This window comes from Brassica rapa, chromosome A10 (genome assembly GCF_000309985.2).
Source record: "Brassica rapa cultivar Chiifu-401-42 chromosome A10, CAAS_Brap_v3.01, whole genome shotgun sequence".
Taxonomy (NCBI): domain Eukaryota; kingdom Viridiplantae; phylum Streptophyta; class Magnoliopsida; order Brassicales; family Brassicaceae; genus Brassica; species Brassica rapa.
In genome coordinates this window covers 10,741,812-10,762,402 of record NC_024804.2, presented here as the reverse complement: position 1 = coordinate 10,762,402, position 20,591 = coordinate 10,741,812, and the positions used below count along the sequence as shown (strand labels likewise).

Genomic DNA, 20,591 nt, shown 5'->3' with positions numbered 1-20,591 from the left:
TCTCCTCTGGCCCCAAGTTCATGTTTCATTGACTTCTATCCAGGGAAACTGCCCACCATGGATTTTGAAAATTAGAGTATTTTTGTACTAATTTTAATAATGTCCCCGTTAATAACCCAAAATTTATAAATGTATATAACAAAAAATATTCGTAACCAAAGTTTTTACATTGTTAGATTTACGACATTCTAATACTTTCCCCTTTTTACATTTCCAAAAAAATCTGCAGCAGAAAAACACGCATCAAGCTAATAATAGAAGTGGGATTAGCAGAAGAAACGGTAAGAGCATAACAAACGAACGTCTCTTCAAGAAAGAAACCTTGCTAATAACGCTAATAGAAACATAGCGTGATTTCACTTCTCACTTTTCACTTCACGCTTTGAAAACCTTTTTATTTCTTTAGATCTCAGTCACATGTATGAAGGCGCGTTCAGAGCCGGCTTAGGGCATGGGGCAAAGGGGCGTGGGCCCCAGGGCCCAAACAGTTTTTAACAAAAATAGTATGAAAAAGGGGCCCAATTTTTTAAAAAATAATTAGGAATAGGGGCCCAAAAATTTTAAATTGTCCATATATACATGTAAAAAAAAACCTAATTTTTTTTTGAACAAATTAGCTCAATATACTAAAAGAAGTAGGATACCATAGAATGTGGAGAAAATAGTAATGATGGGGGAAGCAAATTGGGGGGAAATAGAGTATGAAGTGCAAATTAGTAAAGATCTCAATTTAGATTTCAAATATTTAATTTTTATCACTTTTTAAAAAACGATTTGAATTCAGTTGTATCACTAAGCAAATTAAAGTAGAGATGCGAATAATGTTCCCAGCACATTTCTTCTTCCTTTTGAAACCTTTCTCCAAGTAGAGTCTTCTTACATAACCCCAGCAGCTTGCAATCCAATTGAAGACATTTCACATAATGAATCCGCACATTCGTATTTCAGTGTTATTGCCAATTTATTACTTTAGCACATAAATCTATATACTATACTAAAAGGGGATATAACCTCCTCTTAGAGTGTCCACGTAGGCATAAAAAATCGTCCAATCAGATAGTCCGAAGGTGCCACGTCATCTCAATCATTTTTTCGTAAAAAATAAAAAAAAACAATGCAAAGGAAAGGATCGAACCCGGGTTAATATGACATAAATATAAGACAGACACCACTAAGCCATTGAAACTTTCTTGAATACATATACAAGAATCACTAAATATGTAAATCACAAACTCTTATGTACATTTACAATAATATGGATTCAACTTTCAAGACTCCGATATTTTGTTTTGTACAAAAAAATAAGTAAGTGACTAAGCTAATATATTATTTGAAAGTGTGAGAACATTGACAAATATGAAAACATAGATTTTTGTTTTCGTGACAAAGTTAAGAATTTTGTAAAACAAAATTTAACATATAAATTTTCGTGACAAATATGAAAAAGCATAGATTTTTGTACAATTTTGACAAAACAACTCAAAACACAGTTCTCTAATGTTTTAATATAATATTATTTAAGGATGCAATAATTAAATATATCAATTCAATAAATTTTGTAATTTGTAGACAAAACATTAACACAACAAATTTTGAAACATTTGTTTAACCTATCGATTTCTTTTCATGAGAATCAAACTAAACAAGATAAAAAAAATAATTATATTTATTTAATTACCATTTTATTCAATTTTGAATAATTTAAAATTGTAATAATGTATCTTTTTGAAGTTACAAAAAAAATAATGTTATTTCTTTATTACACTAGCATTATATATAGATTCCATATACACAAATAAATATAATATAACAACATAAGCTTGCTTTCCCCGATTCATATGAAAACTTTTTAAGTTATCCACCAAAGCAAATTAATTAAATCAATCAAATTGTTAGAATACAACAAATTAATATATAATTTTATTTTAAATTAAATTATTTAAAAAGTGTATTTTCATTAAACACAAAATAATAAATAAGTAAAACTGATTTGATGGTAATTTTTATGACATATATATATTATGTGAAAGAAATATAAGCTTAATATGGAAAAAAATCTTAAATACAAAAAAACTCTAAAATTAACAAAAAAACTAATAAAAATTAAACTATGATATCAATGGAAAGTTTCTTAGACAATATTAATAAAATATTTAAGCAATAATTAGACAAATTTGATTTTTTTTCCAGCCAAAAGTTTATTATTAATTAGCATCAGTTATTTCAAGATGTTTAAGAAATGATAGACTTAAATGATATATGAACTATGAATAATATTACTTTGTAAAGCTGACTTAGATAACACATCTGCACATCATTTCCAGTCCTTTTTGATGCCTAAATTCAATTTTTTCAGAGTAGTTATTCCACAAAGAGATCGTATGAGATATTGTTTTGATATTCAGATTTGTTTCTTGATTGTTAAGAAGATTGATAACTGTAAAAATATCTCATTCGAATATTATATGTCTATAACCGAATCCCCAACATGAGGCAACTTTGTTTAAAAAATAAATAATTTCATTTTTCTTATATTATATAATAAATATATATTATTTACTGATAATAAAAATATAGTTATTCATCTATCACAAATATCTATGCAAATATGTGAATCAAGTACAACAATCAAACAACTAATGATTTTCACAAAGAAAATTAAAAAAAAATATTTATGTTAGGTAGTCTTATTTTATATTTTTTAAATAATGTAATACAATATTATACAATATTTTTTTAGAATTGAGAAATACATATATATCAGTTAGACAAATTAAGTGATAATTAAACAAAATTGATTTTTTTTGCCAGCCAAAAGTTTATTATTAATTAGCATCAGTTATTTCAAGATGTTTAAGAAATAATGGACAAAAAAATAGGATGGACATAAATGATATATGAACTATGAATAGTATTTTGTAAAACTGACTTAGATAAAACATCTGCACATCCATTTCCAGTCATTTTTTATGCTTAAATTGAATTTTCTTCAGAGCAGTTATTCCACAAAGAGATCGTATGACATATTGTTTTGATATTCAGATTTGTTTTTTGACTGTTAAGAAGATTAATAACTGTAAAAATGTCTCTTTCGAATATGATATGTCTATAACCGAGTCCCCAACATGAGACAAGTTTGTTTTAAAAGTAAATAATTTTATTTTTCTTATATTATATAATAAATATATATTATTTACTGATAATAAAAATATAGTTATTCATCTATCACAAATAACTATGCAAATATGTGAATTAAGTACAAAAATCAAACAACATAATGATTTCCATAAAAAAAATTTTAAAAATATATTTATGTTATGTAGTCTTATTTTATATTCTTTAAATAATATAATACAATATTATACATTATTTTTTTTAGAATTGAGAAATACATATAATATCTTATCCGCGCGTAGCGCGGTTAAAAAATCTAGTTAAATCTAAAAATGGATTACTTACGATTGTTAATAAGTGTATTCATTAATTGTGCTAGAAAATTTTCAAAAAATATGCAGAACAATTTTATCGTTGCTAGAAGAATCGAATAATTCTTTTATTTTCTAAAGTACCATCCAAATATCTCTCTCCTTTAAATTTACTAAAACAAGTTTTTTTTAAAAATGATGAAACAAAAATATTGATGTGAATGTTTGTTGACTTCAGAATATTTGATTGACAATATGTCTCTAACCTTTATTATCAAGTTTCAGTATTGTTGTTAGTTATAAAAAAAAATTTCCTCAACAAATGTCTAATCCCCCATGCTAATCCCGCAATTAGATTGTGCTTCCGCCACGTGACAGCAGCTTGTTTTAGGCTTATTGGTGGATCAAAGTTACGGCGCCGTCCACTCAGGCAGTCATGCCGTCAAAGCTGTCATCCTCCAATCTTTTTCCGCCACGTTTCTTGATTCACACAATACGCATCAAATTGCCTGGCCTCTACCACACAAAATGTTTGAGAAATAAATAAAAAGTAAGATTTCCGCCCTATTTATGTTCCTCTCATGTATATATGTATGTATGTATGTATACATTCGTAATTCTGTTAGAAGTTGAAAACTAGATGAACAGAGCTACTAGTGATTTAGTTTAATTGTTCATTTGGATATACAATGCATCTAAGTCTTGAGAGAAATCACCATATATTTTTATAATGACAGGTAATATACATAGTTATGGTTGAATCAATCAAACAGCTAAAGCATGGTTATTGATTTTTCTTATGAAATACAACCTTACGAAAGAGATTATCTATATTTAAATGAATATGTCATAATTAGTACTAGGATAATACATGCGCCTTGCACATGGTGATTATTTGTATATATTATTGATAATTTTTTTTATATATTTGATCATTTTATTTATACATATAAAATATTTTTTTTGTTGTTATTATATAATTTCTTTCAGATAGACCGGATCAATTTTTATTAAAAGTTGTGGAGCTAAACTATAATTAAAATATCATGGATTGATCGGATTGAACATTAAACAAATTATAACACAAAAACTTTTTTTTTTCACCGAACACATTTTTGAAAAAAAGTGAAAAGTACAGTTTCCACAGTTAAATTATTTTGACATTTATCTTCCATATGATTTTGAAAGGTTTCAGATCAACTATTGAATTGATACATGTCATTTTAATGCTTTTAGTTGTATGCTTAAGGAAAACTTACATTTTTGTAATTTAAAGTCGTTGTAAAAAATCAAAATATAACATATAAGAAAAAATATAACATATAAGTTTCCTCATTTTTGCAATTTAAAATCGTTTAAAAAATTTAAAGTATAGCATATAAGGTTTTCTCATTTTTGTAATTTAAAGTTATTTTTAAAAATTCAAAATATAACATATAAGTTAAAATCTATTTTTTTATTATATGGTTAATGTGATTGTTTATTTTTGAATAATATAAAATTAAACAAAAATGAAGAAGGATGCAAAAATTATTATCAAATTTTTATTATTTATAGTCATATATATGTTAATCATATTAGGTAATTCTGTAACTTTTATCTAAGTAAAGAATACACGCTTATTATATTTTGGGTTAATATAATAATTTCTAGTAATTAGATTTGGACTAACATTTTTTAATTAATTCTTAAGCGGTCACGTAAGCTAAATTGTCGTCTTAATTAAGTGACACTTAAATAAGTTCTTTTTTTTTAATTAGTACAAACTTAAAGTTACAATTTCTTAAATGATCTTCAATTAATATATAGAAGATTATAAAAATTTACTAAAAGACTAGTTCCTAAAATTACAACGGTAGCCTATTAAGCTCTCGAAGATGAGTATATACTGCAATGAAATGATTAATACATCACATATGTATCACAACAAGAATCTTGTTATCTTTTTCGTACTTTTCACAATACCATATTTATAAACTTACCAGTCATAATTTCTCTATCACAAACTTTACATAACTAGAACATTATGTTTGTATTTATTTGTATATCTGATGGATAATAACTGATTTGATGGGCAGTTATCCATTTAATTTTGTACAGTTGTGCTTGAACTATGTGCCATTCTACCAACCAAAACCTTTTAAGAACCATTTCTTCATGACCTTTCTTTGACGTCAAAATAAATAACTAGTTACCAAACTTTCCTTTTTTTTGTTATATTCTTCGTAGATCTAATGTGATTTCGCATATTTGTTATATAATTTACACTAATATATATCCAGAAGATGATTAAGTCATGGTTCCTTAATTTGTTTAATGGAAGAAACGTACCAATGATCAAAGTCATATTCTATTTCCTTTTTAACGACTCGCATTTGAATTCGAACTTAAACGGCTGTATTAGATCTAAGAAGACAATAATCAAAAATTAAATTAAAGTTGGAAGATAAGGTAAAGTTTTGGTGCATAATAATTGGAGGAAGAGAAGAATATATAAATTAAAAGAATGTCATAATCTCTGTTCAGACCCAAAGACACCATAACCTCATGCCAAAGTCACACATACACATATACTGATATACATATACTGGTACCACATAGTTGTGTTTGTGCGAGTGTATATATACACAAACCACATCATATCTCTTAACCTAAACATTTAAAACCTCTCTCTCTCTCTTTACAAGTTTCTCTCTCTACCTATCTCCTCTGTTTTTTTTCTTGCTCTGTTTCAATGGAGGAACAAAACTGGATAAGAGGACCAACCATAGGCCGAGGCTCAACCGCCACTGTCTCGCTAGCAATCACGAACTCAGGTGAACTCTTCGCCGTCAAATCCGCTGAGCTTTCTTCATCGGCGGTTTTGCAGAGAGAACAATCGGTTTTGTCGAAATTGAGCTCTCCTTACGTAGTCAAGTACATTGGGTCTAATGTGACGACGGAGAACGGCCAACCGATGTACAATCTCCTCATGGAATATGTTTCCGGCGGGAGTATTCACGATTTGATCAAAAAATCCGGCGGGAAGTTACCGGAGCCGGAGATTAGATTCTACACACGTCAGATATTGAAAGGTTTGATGTATCTTCACGGACAAGGAATCGTTCACTGCGATTTGAAGAGCCAAAATGTTATGGTCGGAGGAGAAACCGCAAAGATCGCCGATCTGGGATGTGCTAAAATGGCGGGAAACGAAAGTTTAGAATTTTCCGGTACACCGGCGTTTATGTCACCGGAGGTGGCGCGTGGTGAAGAGCAGAGTTTCCCGGCTGATGTGTGGGCTTTGGGGTGTATGGTGATAGAGATGGCTACAGGTTTAAGTCCTTGGCCGGAGCTAAACGACGTCGTGGGTGCTATTTACAAGATTGGTTTCACCGGCGAGTCGCCGGAGATTCCGGAGTGTTTGTCGGAGAAAGGCAAAGACTTTTTGACGAATTGTCTGAGAAGAGATCCGAAACAGAGATGGGCTGTTGAAGAGTTGCTTCAACACCCGTTTCTTGATGAAGAAGACAAAACTCAAATTTTGTCTTGTTGCTGTCTGAATTCTTCTTCTCCCAGTACTGTGTTGGATCAAGGTTTCTGGGATTCATGTGAAACCTCGAGAAGTCGATTAATTCAAGACCCATTTGCAAATTCTTTTAATATGTGGGATTCTTCAGCTGCTGATCGGATCAAGAAACTCGTCGGAGATGAGAATTCCGGCGTGCCGGAGTGGTTAACGGCGGAGGATGGTTGGATTGAAGTTAGAGGCAACGAGGAGATAGAGAAACGTAACGAAGACGAAGAGGAAGATGAGAATTGCGTTGAAGCAACGTCATCGGAGGAAGACGATGATGGAGGATTTGAGAATTGGATCTTGGATCAAGAAGACAGCTTATTATTTGAATATTCTTTCATTGAGAATAACCTTTTTTATTTTTACCCTAGTAACCTCTTTGAAGAGGATAACATTATTCTATACTATGATCATCTTGAATATGGTTTTGTACAAAAAGATGATGGAAACAATAATAAGAATAATTTCTTTAGCCACGTTACAGTTTTATTTTACAAGTTCTAGTTTCCTTTTATCAGAATCGACACCGTTTTGACAATCACACCTAAAATTATAGCGGCAATTTTATAGTACATTAAAAAAAATTGTAGTAGTACTTGATTAGCTGAGGTTTGACGATGGTTAATGTTGACAAGAATATACGACTATGTCATCACTCATGACTTGTCATCGCTTATTCACTACTCCTATATTGCAGAATTTGGTTCCACAATGAGCTCATCACCTTACATAGTCAAGTAGATTCTATTTAAAACAATGTCAACTAGATGATGCTTTCATATATACTACTTCAGTTACATTTTTGTTTAATTGCAATTTAGTAGTAATCTTGAGTTTAGATAGTTAAACGTTGAAAGGTGATAACTAGTATACGGGCAAGTCGTCCTCCGTTGATGTGTTTCTGGTAAGGAAGTTAAGTTCGGAAACCAAACCGCTCTACGTACCGAGAGTTGACTTTATACGAAGTCTAATTATTTTAGTTTGGTCTTACATTTATGTATTATTTTCCTTATAATTTAATATTCTTTTCGTGTTTACCAAAACCACCAAGGGAGGTTCATTCAAATGTGAAAGCATAAGACTTTTTTGGGGTCTACAACCAAAGTTGGCGTTTACTTTGTACACACTAAGCAAAGTTTGGTATTACTTGGCCAAGTTCATTCACGTTGACTTTTATCTCAATTCTCTATGTCGATGCTTCTCCTTTAGTTATATATAGTTTTTTTGTCAACTAGTTTACTTATACATAGTTTAAGACAACAAAACTCGCCTCAAGTAGCTTTTTCTTACTTCATTTATACACGTTAAGAAACAAATGTTTCTTAGTCCGCCTGTTTAAAAGATCAATGTTTTAGAATTTTCACACTTTTTAATAAAAATATATTAAAATTTAGCTATAAATGCATAATTTTTTTATAATTTTATATTTCCTATATTTTAAAATCAATAAGATTTTAAGAAATGCAATTAATGTATCTTTTTGAAGCAAAAGTTTTCTATAGAATATGGATTTTTTAGGAACAGAGAGAGTATTTTATAACTTGTTTTTAGTTACATGAGGTAGACATTGTTCTTAAAACCAATCTTTTTCAACTATAATAATTTATTGAATAACCAAAAAACTTTAAAATCAAACTTGTTAATCTGATTTAAAATCATATTTGCGTTAAAAGATCAAGACCTAGATGTAACTATGTAACTCTATTTTAGGCAGAAATATTCTGCTATCTTAATTTTCAAATCAAAAGATGTTAACTAGAAAGTAATCACGCATTTGATGCGTAACTATCTTAACCAAACACCGTATAAACAAATAAACTATCTAAAGAAAAGTAGGTTTAAGTGTCCACTTAACGTCCAAAAGGTTGTTGATGGTGAATCGGTGACGAAAGGATGACTCTATGTAGATGTCAAAAAAACATCATACATCTGAGTCCAAACATCTTATTTATAAATAAGAGAACAAAGTCAAAACGTTGTAGATCATTTCTAAGATTAATGATTGGTTTAGATTTTGATCCAACAAATCTGATCCAAGTTAAAAGAGCATCATCAATTGCTTTCATCACAGAAACACTTGTAATTTTCAACGTCTCTTTGAAGCTTTTGGGAAATATAGTTTTACAAGTTACAAACAAGTAAAAACGAAGACATATCCCCTGATTTTGTATGACTGATTAATTTTTCCAAAATTCATTTACAGAAAATGACTATAGCACGAAACACCAATCATTTTGTTCAGAACAATTTAGAGCAATTGTAAAAGACTATATATATATAAATTAAAAAGGTTGACTTTAGAAAAGGTGGAAGTGTTGTCGTTGGCTCACACTCACTACACTATGAAGCATCTCGGGTCATTTTTAAAATAAAATAGTTGTGCTCATTTTTCATGCATTCCACTGGGATTGCATGAGTGGGGATGTCTAATTGCCTATAGACCCTAAGCCCTTATCCATTTCAACAAATTGTATTATTTTTTCTTGTTGCATACTATTATATGAACAAAGATAATACTTCCAAAATAGGATGGCAATTTTCTTTCCCGATACTTTTATATAGTTATTATATTTAATTTCATGTATGTCATTGGCTCACACGCAAGACTCCAAAGTATCATTATCGGTATAAGTGTGGTTGGTTAACTAAATATTCTAATATTGATGGCTAAGGCTTTTATGACTATATTGTTTTTTTCTTGCATACAAAAGATGACAATAATACAATCCAATAGACTAGATATTACTATGATCTATTTTAAGAATTCAAGTCTATAGAATATAGATTTGACATGCATAAAAAATCGCTGAGGAGTCACACTTCACGCACTGCGAAGTGAATGTAAAGAAGCAAGTTATGTTGGAGGTTGGACTTGGTTTATACTATTTAATCGTTTTTCATAAAGAGGTTATAGTTCCCCTTAATGCTAAATTATTATGATACAAAAAATGCTAAATTATCTTTTACTTATTAAGAAAAAGAGCATGATACTTGAATACATTAGTGACGTTCATAGAAGCATCTCATATAAAATATAGTTTTACAAATCTAGGATCTTTGTCAGTGATATTATTCTTCCCACAATCAATTACCAAAATATTGTGCTGGCGCTGCACAGCCTGCACTATCAGATCCACCACCACCACAATTATATGACCTTGAAAACCTTTTAATGTTGTACAAAAAAAAACTATTTAAAATATTGGACTAACTTTAAGCATAGGCCCATTTACTAGAATAAAATTGATAATAACGCATTTTAGTGACCGCTGCAGCAAGTACAGTGGAGCAAGAACTCCTAAACACACCTGTGATGTCTTCCGGAAGGCAAACCTTTCTGCTAACAGACGGCATATAAGTCGGGATATGAAGACATTATATACTCTAATCTTTTCTCTTGTTTAATCATGTTCAAATTTAGATCCGGCAAAAAATCCAAATCTAAATAACCGAACCTAATCTAAGAAAATAGTACTAAACCTAAAATTAAATATTTGAATGCGTTCGAAACTTTACTTTGGTATCCGAAGAACCAAAACCAAATGTAATCTTAACCAAAATATTTTGAATATCTGAATATATCCAAATCAATTTTGGAAAATTTTCATGTTTACCGCTTTGTTGATACCATTATTTATGTTTACTATCACTAAAGAGGCAAAAACTCTTATACCCTTACTATATATATGATAAATAATTATTTAAATAATTTAATATTTTAAAAAATTTTAAAATAATTTTTTCATGTCTTCGAATTATACTTTTTGAAATTTTGAACTTTTTAATATATATTTTTTGAACTTTTCTTTCAAAAATTATTTTTGAAACTATTTTTCAAATTTTAAAGTATTTATTTATATATTTATTATAACCTTAAACTCCACATTCCAAAAATCCTACCCTACCTACCCCTCAACTCTAAACCCTAAATTTACATTAGTTAACCATAGGGTTGTAAATGTATTTTTTTTCTTTAAATTGAGGATAAAAATAGTTAAAGTAAATATGAAAATTAGTATTATAAATGTGGCATTTTTGACAATTCTCTTAAATTTTATATACTTAATTATATTAGTTATTTTTAGATTTAATATCCAAAATATATAAAATATTTTAAAGTTATCCAAAATAATAAAAAATATATACAAATATTCAAAAATAAATATTTCAAATATCTAAACAATATTCAAAAAACCAAAATACTTAAAATATCTTTTGAATCTTTATCCAAATATCCCAGCCAAACAATTTTTATATTAAGTAGGTATTTTGGCTTACATTATTCAAATTTATATGTTATATATTATTTTCATTTTTAGATTTTGAAATTTTTTAAGTATATATAAATTTTAATTTTTTAAAAATAATTTAAACGAGTTATCAAAACCCGAACCAAAATTTATATATCCATATAGGGCTAAAATCTTTTGTTCCAAAACCCAATTATATCTGAAAATGGCAAAAATAAAACTCAAATAGATCCAAATCAAATTTGAATGAATACCCGAACGCCCATCCCTAGTTCAAAAACTAGAAGAAAAAATTTCAATTCTACAACAAGTTTGATACTACTTTTCAAATTTACCATTAATGAATGATTATTTTCATAAATACCATAAATTGTTATATAATAACACTAAGCTAATTTTTTAATATTTATAAGACATTTATAAACCTAACCCTAACCCCTTGGTACTAAACTTTAAAAAATAATTCTAAATCATAAATCTAAATTGTTAGTATATTTTTGAAAAATGATACCTGACTTGTGGTATTTTCAAATTGTTGGTATATTTTTAAAAAGTGGTACCTAACTTGTGGTATTTTAGATAATTTCTCAAACTAGAATCTATCTTGGGCTTGAGTGATTCCTAAGACTAAAGAAGCTAAAACACAGATTTGTTTTTGTTTCCGATTTGTTAGGTCGTCAGAGTTACCGAACGAAAAGTGCTTATTCTTTGAATCACATCATGAACAATTTCGATGGAAATGATTTATCTTTTTACCCAAGATAAAAATCAGTGGCATTATTTTTAAGTAAAAATCGTAACATTTTTTTTAAACTGTATATTAAATAACAAAACTCAATGCACCGATGCTTTCCCTGCACGGCAATAACTCTTGGAACTATTAAGAAACTCCTCTTCAAAAGTATCATTCACAGATTGCAATATCTGTAACGGTTTACCTGAAAGGAAACTGGTAAAAAGGGACAAAGAGACTTATCATCTCTTGAGGTCTCTGATCTTTTTATTCTTCATCATATATCGAGAAGAAGCCTCTGAGGATCTTCCACAACATCCTTGATACGGCGCAAGAAATACACAGCCTCTCTTCCATCAATAAGCCTATGATCATACGTCAGTGCGACATACATCATTGGCCTTGGTACTACGCTTCCTCCCACAACCATTGGACGTTGCACGATTGAATGCATTCCAAGTATAGCAGACTACAAATGATAGATTTGGTTTGCGTTAGTAAGGGGAACAAAAATCGTTCCTTATTCAGGTTTTAATATGGTGAAGATCGAACCGAACCTGAGGAGGGTTGATGATAGGAGTGCTTATGAGACTTCCATAGACACCACCATTAGATACTGTGAATGATCCTCCAGCCATCTCGTCGATTGAAATGGTTCCTTCATTAGCCTTCTTAGCAAGAGAGTTTATCGTTTTCTCAATGTCCGCAAAGTTCATCTGGTCAGCACCTCTGATTACTGGAACCACAAGACCCTGGACACAGAAAAAAAAAAAGGATCAATCACTTCTACCTCTCAACCCTAGATGGTATAATCATGCAATGTTTGGATCTCTCTATCAAGAGAATAGCGGAAACAAACCTTAGAGGTACCAACAGCAATACTGATATCTACGTAGTCTCTGTAAATGATATCATCTCCATCGATAACTGCATTTACTACTGGTTGGGCCTGGAGGGCACTAACAGCAGCCTGAAATAAAGGGTTAAAGAATATACTTTATTTTATCTGTAGAATTCTGAAACGTTAATTAGTTCAGGAAACTTTTCAAGCGTACTTTAATGAAACCAGACATAAGCCCCAACTTCACTCCGTGCTTTTCAAAAAATGCATCCTTGTATTGAGATCGGAGCTTCATCAGATTGGTCCTACGTGAGAAAGCAATATCATGTTGGTGAGCTAAGAGTTGAGTAGTTATTAGAGCAATCTAAGAATTTCATATTGATAAAAGACATCAACATGAGGGTTTTAGCTGTAACTCACATATCAACTTCATTGAATGTCGTAAGCAACGCAAAAGTGTTTTGAGAGTCCTTCAGCCTAGTTGCCACACGTTTGCGGAGTCTTGTCATAGGAACCTGCAACGTTGTTAAGATGCCATATCATCAATTCATGTGAACGTAAATAGATTTTTTCTGTCAAAGACATAGTATAGACGTATAGACTAAATGACACAGTTTGCATACCCGTCTTTCCCTATCCTTAGGAGGAAGCTGCGGTTCTTTCGCTGACTGTTTAGACGGCGGTGGTGGCGGTGGTGATGCCTTGGGTTTCTCCGCAGCTTTAGTACTTTCAACCTTGGGCTCCTCAGTAGGAGGAGAAGGCTTGGGAGTAGCTTTCTCAGGTATCTTTTCTGAGGGTGCCACATGAGACACAGCATCTGCAGACTTTGAAATAATAGCTACCTTATTTCCCGGTTCCACAGTATCTCCTTCCTTGACAAGAAACTGCATAAAAAGATAAAATCAATTAGGCATAGGAACCCAGGAGAAGAACCACAGGAACTAAAAAGAGCATAAATATTCTACCTCTTGGATGACACCACTTGCTGGGCTAGCAATATCTATTGTCACCTAAAGCACAGAGAAGAATCAAACCCAAGTTATAAAAACTACACCAGAAACATGAAAAACATTAAACATGTACAGGGAAGAAAAAAGAACATAAGAAAGAATAAAGCAGGTAATTGTTTGACACCTTGTCAGTTTCAATTTGTGCAATAGCCTCATCAGCCTCTACTCTGTCACCAGGTTCTGCAAACACAATATCAGAAGCACCAACAACAGAATATTATTAGATATATATATATATATATATATATATATATATATGCACTGAAAAGAAACGACAAGATGATAAAGCAAAGAAAAGCATACTCTTGAGAAAGTTGGCTAGGGTTCCATCGGTGATTGATTCACCCATGTGAGGCACAACAGCTTCAACGACATCTCCTTCAGTAACAAATACAAAAAGTGTATCAAAAAGGCTAGAAATATAAGGTACGGTGACAGGTTACAGTAGAGACCAAAAGACAATAGCCTCACACACTTCATAAAAGTATGAAGCAGAAATTAAATGAATATTGTCGGTTATCCAAAATATTGATAGTGCAGTTATGAAGGGTCATTTGGCTAAGCTACCTATGGGTTCCAGAGTATGTGAAACAAACATAAAAAAACTCGATTAAAGAACAAGAGAATTATCTTAGGCTAGAGTAAACCATACCACTATCAGATGAGAAAGGCCTGACCCATCTTTGCAGGGTTGTGCCTTGGAAGCTGGCAAGAACAGTCCTACGCAGATTAATATAAATAAAAGTACGTGGGGAGATTGAATTCTACGCATGAACAAAAAAAAACTGAGGTTCCTAACCTGGAGCACTCTGAACACCCTGAAAAAAAGCGAAGGATTGAGTGTTAGATTAAAGAACCTAAACTAAGCCAATAGATGACAACGTAATAAAAGACCTGGACAAGAACGATGATGGAAGCAGCTACGAGCATGGCTTCCACGAGGCACAAGAGTCTGTAATATTTAAATAAAACGCTAGTTCATTCATGGAATAGAGTATTATGAGTTCTCATGTAACAAAGATAATCAAGTGATAAAAGACATAATCTGGATATAAAGATATGCGACCGGATCAAGAAGAAACGTTACCTGTGTTGCTGAAAGAGAATGAAAGCTTTGTGAAGATGCTGCAACACGAGAAGATTGCAGTGATTTCCCCAATCCCTGAGAGAGAGAGAGCGAGATCAATCGAAACTGAGATCATATTTCGGAAAAATCAAATCACAAAAGATGGACGAATCTGAAAACAAAAGGAAACTAACCGAAGAAGCAGAAGAGCCTCCTCTAGTGGAAGCTCTCCTTATGACAGCACGCAACATCATCCCCCGCACCGAATCTCTGTAAATGTTTCCGAAAAGCAAAATCAATAGATGTCGCTGAGATTCAACACTTGTAATCGTACAAACAGAGAAAACAACACAAATGAAATGGATTCTATAATCCTATCCAATACTTTCTCAGAGACCTCCGATCATCATGCCATAGTCAGATTCGTAATCTTTCCGTTTACGACGCAAAATCCAAAAAACAACAAAAATGAATCAAGAGGGAGAGGGAGAGATAGGAATCTAACCAAAAGAGATAGAGAGAGAGAGAGAGAGAAACTTCAACGCGGAGTGAGAAAGCTAGGGTTTGCTGAATGGAATGACGACTGGGAAATGCATATGACTTTTCTGTGAGAGCTAGCTTTGAGCAAGTTACAAGAATATGGCAAGTTCGGAAGATTGTTACACGTGTCTACTTATGCTTCTTCCGATTACATGAATAATTTACAAAGCTTCAAAACGCTGCCGTTTTAGTAGCAACCGGCCCATGTGCCCAAAACCCCATCTTACGCAGACATGCTGCTAGGTCACGCGTTCAGAAGCTTCCGGCAACACGTACACAGAAAGACCAAAAGCTTTTCTCATTTTTTATTCATTCCAGTCCATCAACTTTAACTTCCCCTCTCACTGAGAAATGTTTTTGAATGATATAAATTTACAGTTATCAACCAACTGATTAACTTAACAACCTAAACCCAGACCAAACAAAAAATATATATTGAGAAATGACTCAAAACCAGATGTAACAAATTAAATAAAATAAATATCAAAGGAGTCAGACAAGAGTCCCATTTTCAGCAGGTCTAGGTGGTTTCTTTGCAAATAAAGACGACTTTCCATCAAAAAGACTCGAGAAAGACTGCCGCGGGCTCGGTTCCGTACTTTTCTGTTCTGTTTCTGTTGTAACTCTGTTCTTGTTTCCTTCTTTACCGCGGAAGATGAAGCTCAGCCGCCTGAACCGCCGTTTTGTTTCGTTCCCACCTGACGGCGACTCCTCTGTTTGCTTCATTGATCTCAACACTTTTTCTGGACGTACTAACATTGTTTCCACTGTTTCATACACCTATCAATATCAAAGAAAACGAAACCAAATCTATCAAGAAATTAAATGGAATTCGAATGTATGACTCAGTTGAATCATGTTAGTTCATATCCACATAACCTTTACTCTGTCATCTGTTAAATAAAACATTCTAAATTTTATTAAGGTGATAGCTACGTGAGACTTTCTAATATTTGTACAGGGTTGTAAGCATGTGCATATAGTTAATAGTACGTACCTGACAGAGATCATCAAGCTTATCGGTCCATGCGTCTCCCTGGCAGATCGCGACTACATAATCCTTGCACTCGAAGAAAAGCTTTGACAAGTCATCGTTTGTGGCTACTACTGGCTCCGCCATTACAAATCCCAGGGCAACCTGTAAATTTTACAACCAACCCCAATCATCAGAAGTGCTGTCTGTAGCAAATATACTTAATTGTAAGTTTTTTTTTCTTCTCAAAAGATTCTTTAATCTATATCACCATCTGTGTAACACAGCAACAAGTTTGAAGCATTTGAGACTACATTTTTTTTTCATTTTCCTGGAGTCCAGATTAAATACTATAAGACCTGAATTCAAGGATTCAAGCATAAACTGCATTTTCGACTCTTCTTATAAATATCGCTGACTGATTAAAGACTCTTCTTCTCGACAAGGGCCGCACAAAGACCTTAGGAATACAGGAAAATGAAAAAAAAAAAAAAAAAAAGAAAGATAGTATGGGAAAACTTACAAGAGAAACAAAAAGCTGCCCGAAAAATTCAACAGGCGGAATGTCTTCCAAAGAATTCAAGATTCCTTCCCTGTTATATATTTATGGCAACAGGCAAGATCTTCATGAGTGATCAAACACATGATCTACTAACCACTATGCCTAAGGTGTGACATATAATTGACACTTACACAGCAAAATCTTCATCATAGAGAGGTGTTTGCTTAACCGCAGGCAGTGGTTTAGCTGTTTCCCACAGCTCGCGCCACAAATTACCTAAGAACACGTACGTAAAATTTGCAAAGGAAATGAGACTTGAAAGATTACTACTAGTATGTTTTTCACACGGGAAGAACTGAGATATGGGTGAATAGTGATCAACAGAAAAACAGGAGAAAAGGTCGAACCTTCTTTTTGCATCCGGATGCTTAATTGACCTCGTAGGGGAGAAGAGTCATCTCCGGAAGAAGTATCATTTCCAGTCCAGTCTGGAGGAGAATGCCATCTCACAAAATCTTCCAAAATACATCCAGGATTTGCTGCCTAAACGTGACACAAACAAATCAAAATTCATATCAGCAACAACTTTTTTTCCCTTACATGAACACTTATACTCCAAACATCACTAAGAACATCAACTTTGAAACAATCACCTTGAAAGCCTGCATGTCAGACAAGAGTTGAGAACACCCAGCCCCCATGCTGAACCATAAGAAAGACAACAATCTAATCTATTAAGGAATTGGATATCTGAAAAATATATGAAATATTAATAACTGAAATAGAGATTACTAGACCAGATAAAAACGTCCATTTTTAATCATCTAAAGTCTATCCCTGGTCTTTTAATCGTCAACTCATGATAGAGAAGCAGATTGATTAAGTTTTACATCCCATAGAAAAGATATTGCTAACTAAATGGAGTAATCATTTGCACTCACCTCCCTGTTCGCAATACTAGTTCCTCTGTTTCTTTAATCAGATCTTCTGTCAACAACGGACCCTCCTACATGGAAAAAAATAAACAGTAGCACTTAAGAGAGGTGAAAATTTTTTTTTTAAAAAAAGAGAGAGGTGAAGATAACAAAAGTATTTTTCAACTATGACGGAAGTGATGAACCTGAGTTATTGGGGCATAAACAGGTTCACCAGTTTCCAACATTGTTAAGTTTTCAACTTGGTGGTGGATGCCTAGGCGAAGTATGAGTTCTCCGGTGTTACTTTTAGCATACAAAAGAGAAACCGGAGAACCCATCGCTTCCGAAATATCTGACTTTTCATTGGCTGGACTGGCTTGTCTCATAACAGCATCTAATGCTTCAGAAGCAGCTATGCAACGTGCTTTCCTGCCAAGACAGCAGTTTATAACTTGTAACCATTGGTGAAGTAGGCAACTTTTCAAATCTGGATTCTCGTCTAGGGGTATCCATGGTATGTGTTTCTTTTCATTCCAAAATCTCCTCAGCTGCACATATAGATAATTTGAGAGAGGTCATCAAATAGCTACAGTATATTACATTTGTTGCAGTGACTTATCCAAGGAACATACACCAACAGAGTGAACTATCCATCTAATCTTAATACATACGCAAATTTCATACTAGAAGTGTGAAGAGGGATATTTAAAGCCAAACATATGCTACAGAGTAACTTACTTCATCAACAACCCTGCACCAGAACAAAGCCATTCTGCTTGGAGTTGTAAAACTTCCAATTACTTCAGCTAGCTTAACAACAAAGCTACTAGGCGGAGCAACATGAAGATCTTTTGCAAAAGATGCTCTGTTGGTAGGAGACTCCAAATCAGAGACAATCATTCTGACGAGGAAGTTACCATCTGTGAATAACTTGCCAAAATTAAAAAACAGCAGGAAAATAAATAGCAGTAACTGGTATATAGTTTGATAAATTTTCCCGTGTAGAGTAGACCTACCAACATTAAACATGGCATTTATAAGAGAAACAAGTTTTTCCTCGTCTCTTGAATCAAAACCAATTTTATCCTCTTTTTCACCAAGAACCATCGATTTCACCGCAGAGAGGCTTAACCCCCCTCTGTCCCTCCCTGGTGATGAACTTCCAGAAGATGCAGCAAACTCTTTCATAGTCTTAGCCATTTTTCCCGCTCTGGAAAAAAAAAACAAAAAGGAAATAAAACGAATGCAGAGCGGGACAAAGCAATATGCTTTAGCCAGAGTACAGAAAATTTGTAAATACATATACTTCAGCCTTGTCGATTATTTACAATTCAAGCCTCAGTGAGTATAACTGACTCTTTTGAAAACTTTATAGCCAGAAACTACATGAAACAAAAAGAAAGGAATTAAAACTGTGTCAAACATATGTTTAGACTCACTCGATGGCTACAGCCAGCTGCTTCACAATGGATCCCCGAGGAATGCTGTTCACATCAACAGCATTTAGAACTTGTATCAAGTTACCAACATCAGATGCCTAAACATTCCCATTAGGAAAAAAAAGAAAAAATCAAAACTAAAGACAAATGGCATGCTTTGGCAACAAAAAGTGATCTGGAAAAGTAGACCGGTAGTACCTTGGCTTCTTGCTCTTGCGCTTTAAGAATAAGCGAATTTTGGTCATAGAAAGGTGCAAGCATGGTTGAATCTTCAGCCGTATCTTTATCTTCAACGACTTCTTTCCTTCCAATTCTCAAGTTTTTGAGTTTATTCTGCCACTCTTGCTTTTTCCTAATATGTGCAGTTCTCCATCCCTGAGGCTTCACTTCATTCTCCTCCTGAAATGTGAAAATGCCAAGAAATGCTGAAATATTGTTTTCCTATAACATTCTTTAACAGTCTCAGTAATGGTTCAAGTAAGCTGCTTTTCTCACACCATTCCAAAAGAAAACATATCTACTCTACATTCTGCATTTCTCTAACCAGGGTGACTAGATTACTTGTTACAAATCCTAATATCATTTGATATTCGTTTTCTGTTCATTTTCCACATATTGAAATTAAATCAATTATACCATAGCCCCAAGATGGTTCCATAACATTCTTACCTTAGAGTCATTCTCATTCCTCGTCGATGGCTGCTCCTCCTCTTCCAGTTATAGAGAAAAAAATAAACACTCGAGTTAATCAGATGAACATCACCAATTAAAACACACACACACCGAAATAGAATTGAATTAGACACGAGAGCGAGTCCAAAATAGAATTGGATTCAATCGAAACGAGGAAAAAGGATTTAAACAGGAGAGAAGGCACACAAATCAGAGGTCGAGAAATCAACGTCTACGCATCAGTCAAATTTTAGTAAATGGAAAATAAATTAAAAAAATTAAGTAAATTGAAGCGGAAGCTACGGGAAGAGGGAGAGAGAGAGAGAGAGATATAACCTCGATCGGATTTAAGATCAGTGAAGACGCGCTCCGCTTTAGCAGCGGCGGAATTGAAAGCGGTTCTAGCTTTGGAGACGAAAGACAGCGGCGGCGCATCCATTATCGTGCGCACCTGGAAGTTAAGCCTTGTCAACGAGACGGCATTGAAAGTGAGGAGAAGAAGAAATTGAGAATCAATCAACGAGGGGATAGAGATTCTATGGAAAGTCGCCGTTGAGAAAGCAGACGATTTTAGGAAGACACTTGTATTTATTTAAAATGTTTTTTAGTATGCAAAATAATGAGATAGATTAATGTTGTTGCAGTATACAATCCAGATGTAAAACCA

At 32.8% G+C, this 20,591-nt stretch overlaps 3 protein-coding genes and 1 long non-coding RNA gene across 6 annotated transcripts; 2 read left to right on the top strand and 2 right to left on the bottom strand.

Moving 5' to 3' along the window:
• The first annotated feature begins 3,336 nt into the window (after positions 1-3,336).
• On the top strand, positions 3,337-12,184 carry LOC103846111 (mitogen-activated protein kinase kinase kinase 18). The gene has a single exon (XM_033282804.1). It carries the CDS (start codon positions 6,160-6,162, stop codon positions 7,483-7,485), a length of 1,326 nt encoding a protein of 441 aa, XP_033138695.1. The 5' UTR covers positions 3,337-6,159; the 3' UTR covers positions 7,486-12,184.
• LOC103844953 (dihydrolipoyllysine-residue succinyltransferase component of 2-oxoglutarate dehydrogenase complex 1, mitochondrial) lies at positions 11,964-15,538 on the bottom strand. Of its 3 annotated transcripts, none has more exons than XM_033282803.1 (15): positions 15,386-15,490; positions 15,076-15,151; positions 14,903-14,977; positions 14,710-14,767; positions 14,615-14,633; positions 14,468-14,535; positions 14,119-14,193; positions 13,940-13,995; positions 13,771-13,815; positions 13,429-13,689; positions 13,226-13,320; positions 13,020-13,110; positions 12,824-12,934; positions 12,522-12,716; positions 11,964-12,433 (listed from the first exon to the last, which is right to left on the bottom strand). In XM_033282803.1, exons 2-15 carry the CDS (start codon positions 15,133-15,135, stop codon positions 12,242-12,244), a joined length of 1,401 nt encoding a protein of 466 aa, XP_033138694.1. In that variant the 5' UTR covers positions 15,136-15,151; positions 15,386-15,490; the 3' UTR covers positions 11,964-12,241. The 3 variants fall into 3 exon arrangements, with proteins under 3 accessions (XP_033138694.1, XP_018511174.1, XP_009120032.1); XM_018655658.2 differs by lacking the exon at positions 15,386-15,490 and adding an exon at positions 15,279-15,297; XM_009121784.3 differs by having other exon boundaries at positions 11,966-12,433; positions 14,468-14,520; positions 15,387-15,538.
• On the top strand, positions 14,978-15,916 carry LOC117129280. Its single transcript, XR_004452983.1, has 2 exons — positions 14,978-15,153; positions 15,405-15,916. It is a non-coding gene; the product is annotated as an uncharacterized LOC117129280 (long non-coding RNA).
• LOC103844952 lies at positions 15,704-20,572 on the bottom strand. Its single transcript, XM_009121782.3, has 14 exons — positions 20,261-20,572; positions 19,922-19,962; positions 19,451-19,651; positions 19,253-19,350; positions 18,830-19,023; positions 18,552-18,733; positions 18,017-18,361; positions 17,838-17,902; positions 17,550-17,598; positions 17,304-17,439; positions 17,088-17,172; positions 16,918-16,987; positions 16,419-16,559; positions 15,704-16,201 (listed from the first exon to the last, which is right to left on the bottom strand). Exons 1-14 carry the CDS (start codon positions 20,361-20,363, stop codon positions 15,914-15,916), a joined length of 1,998 nt encoding a protein of 665 aa, XP_009120030.1. The 5' UTR covers positions 20,364-20,572; the 3' UTR covers positions 15,704-15,913.
• Between the last annotated feature and the right edge of the window lie 19 nt (positions 20,573-20,591).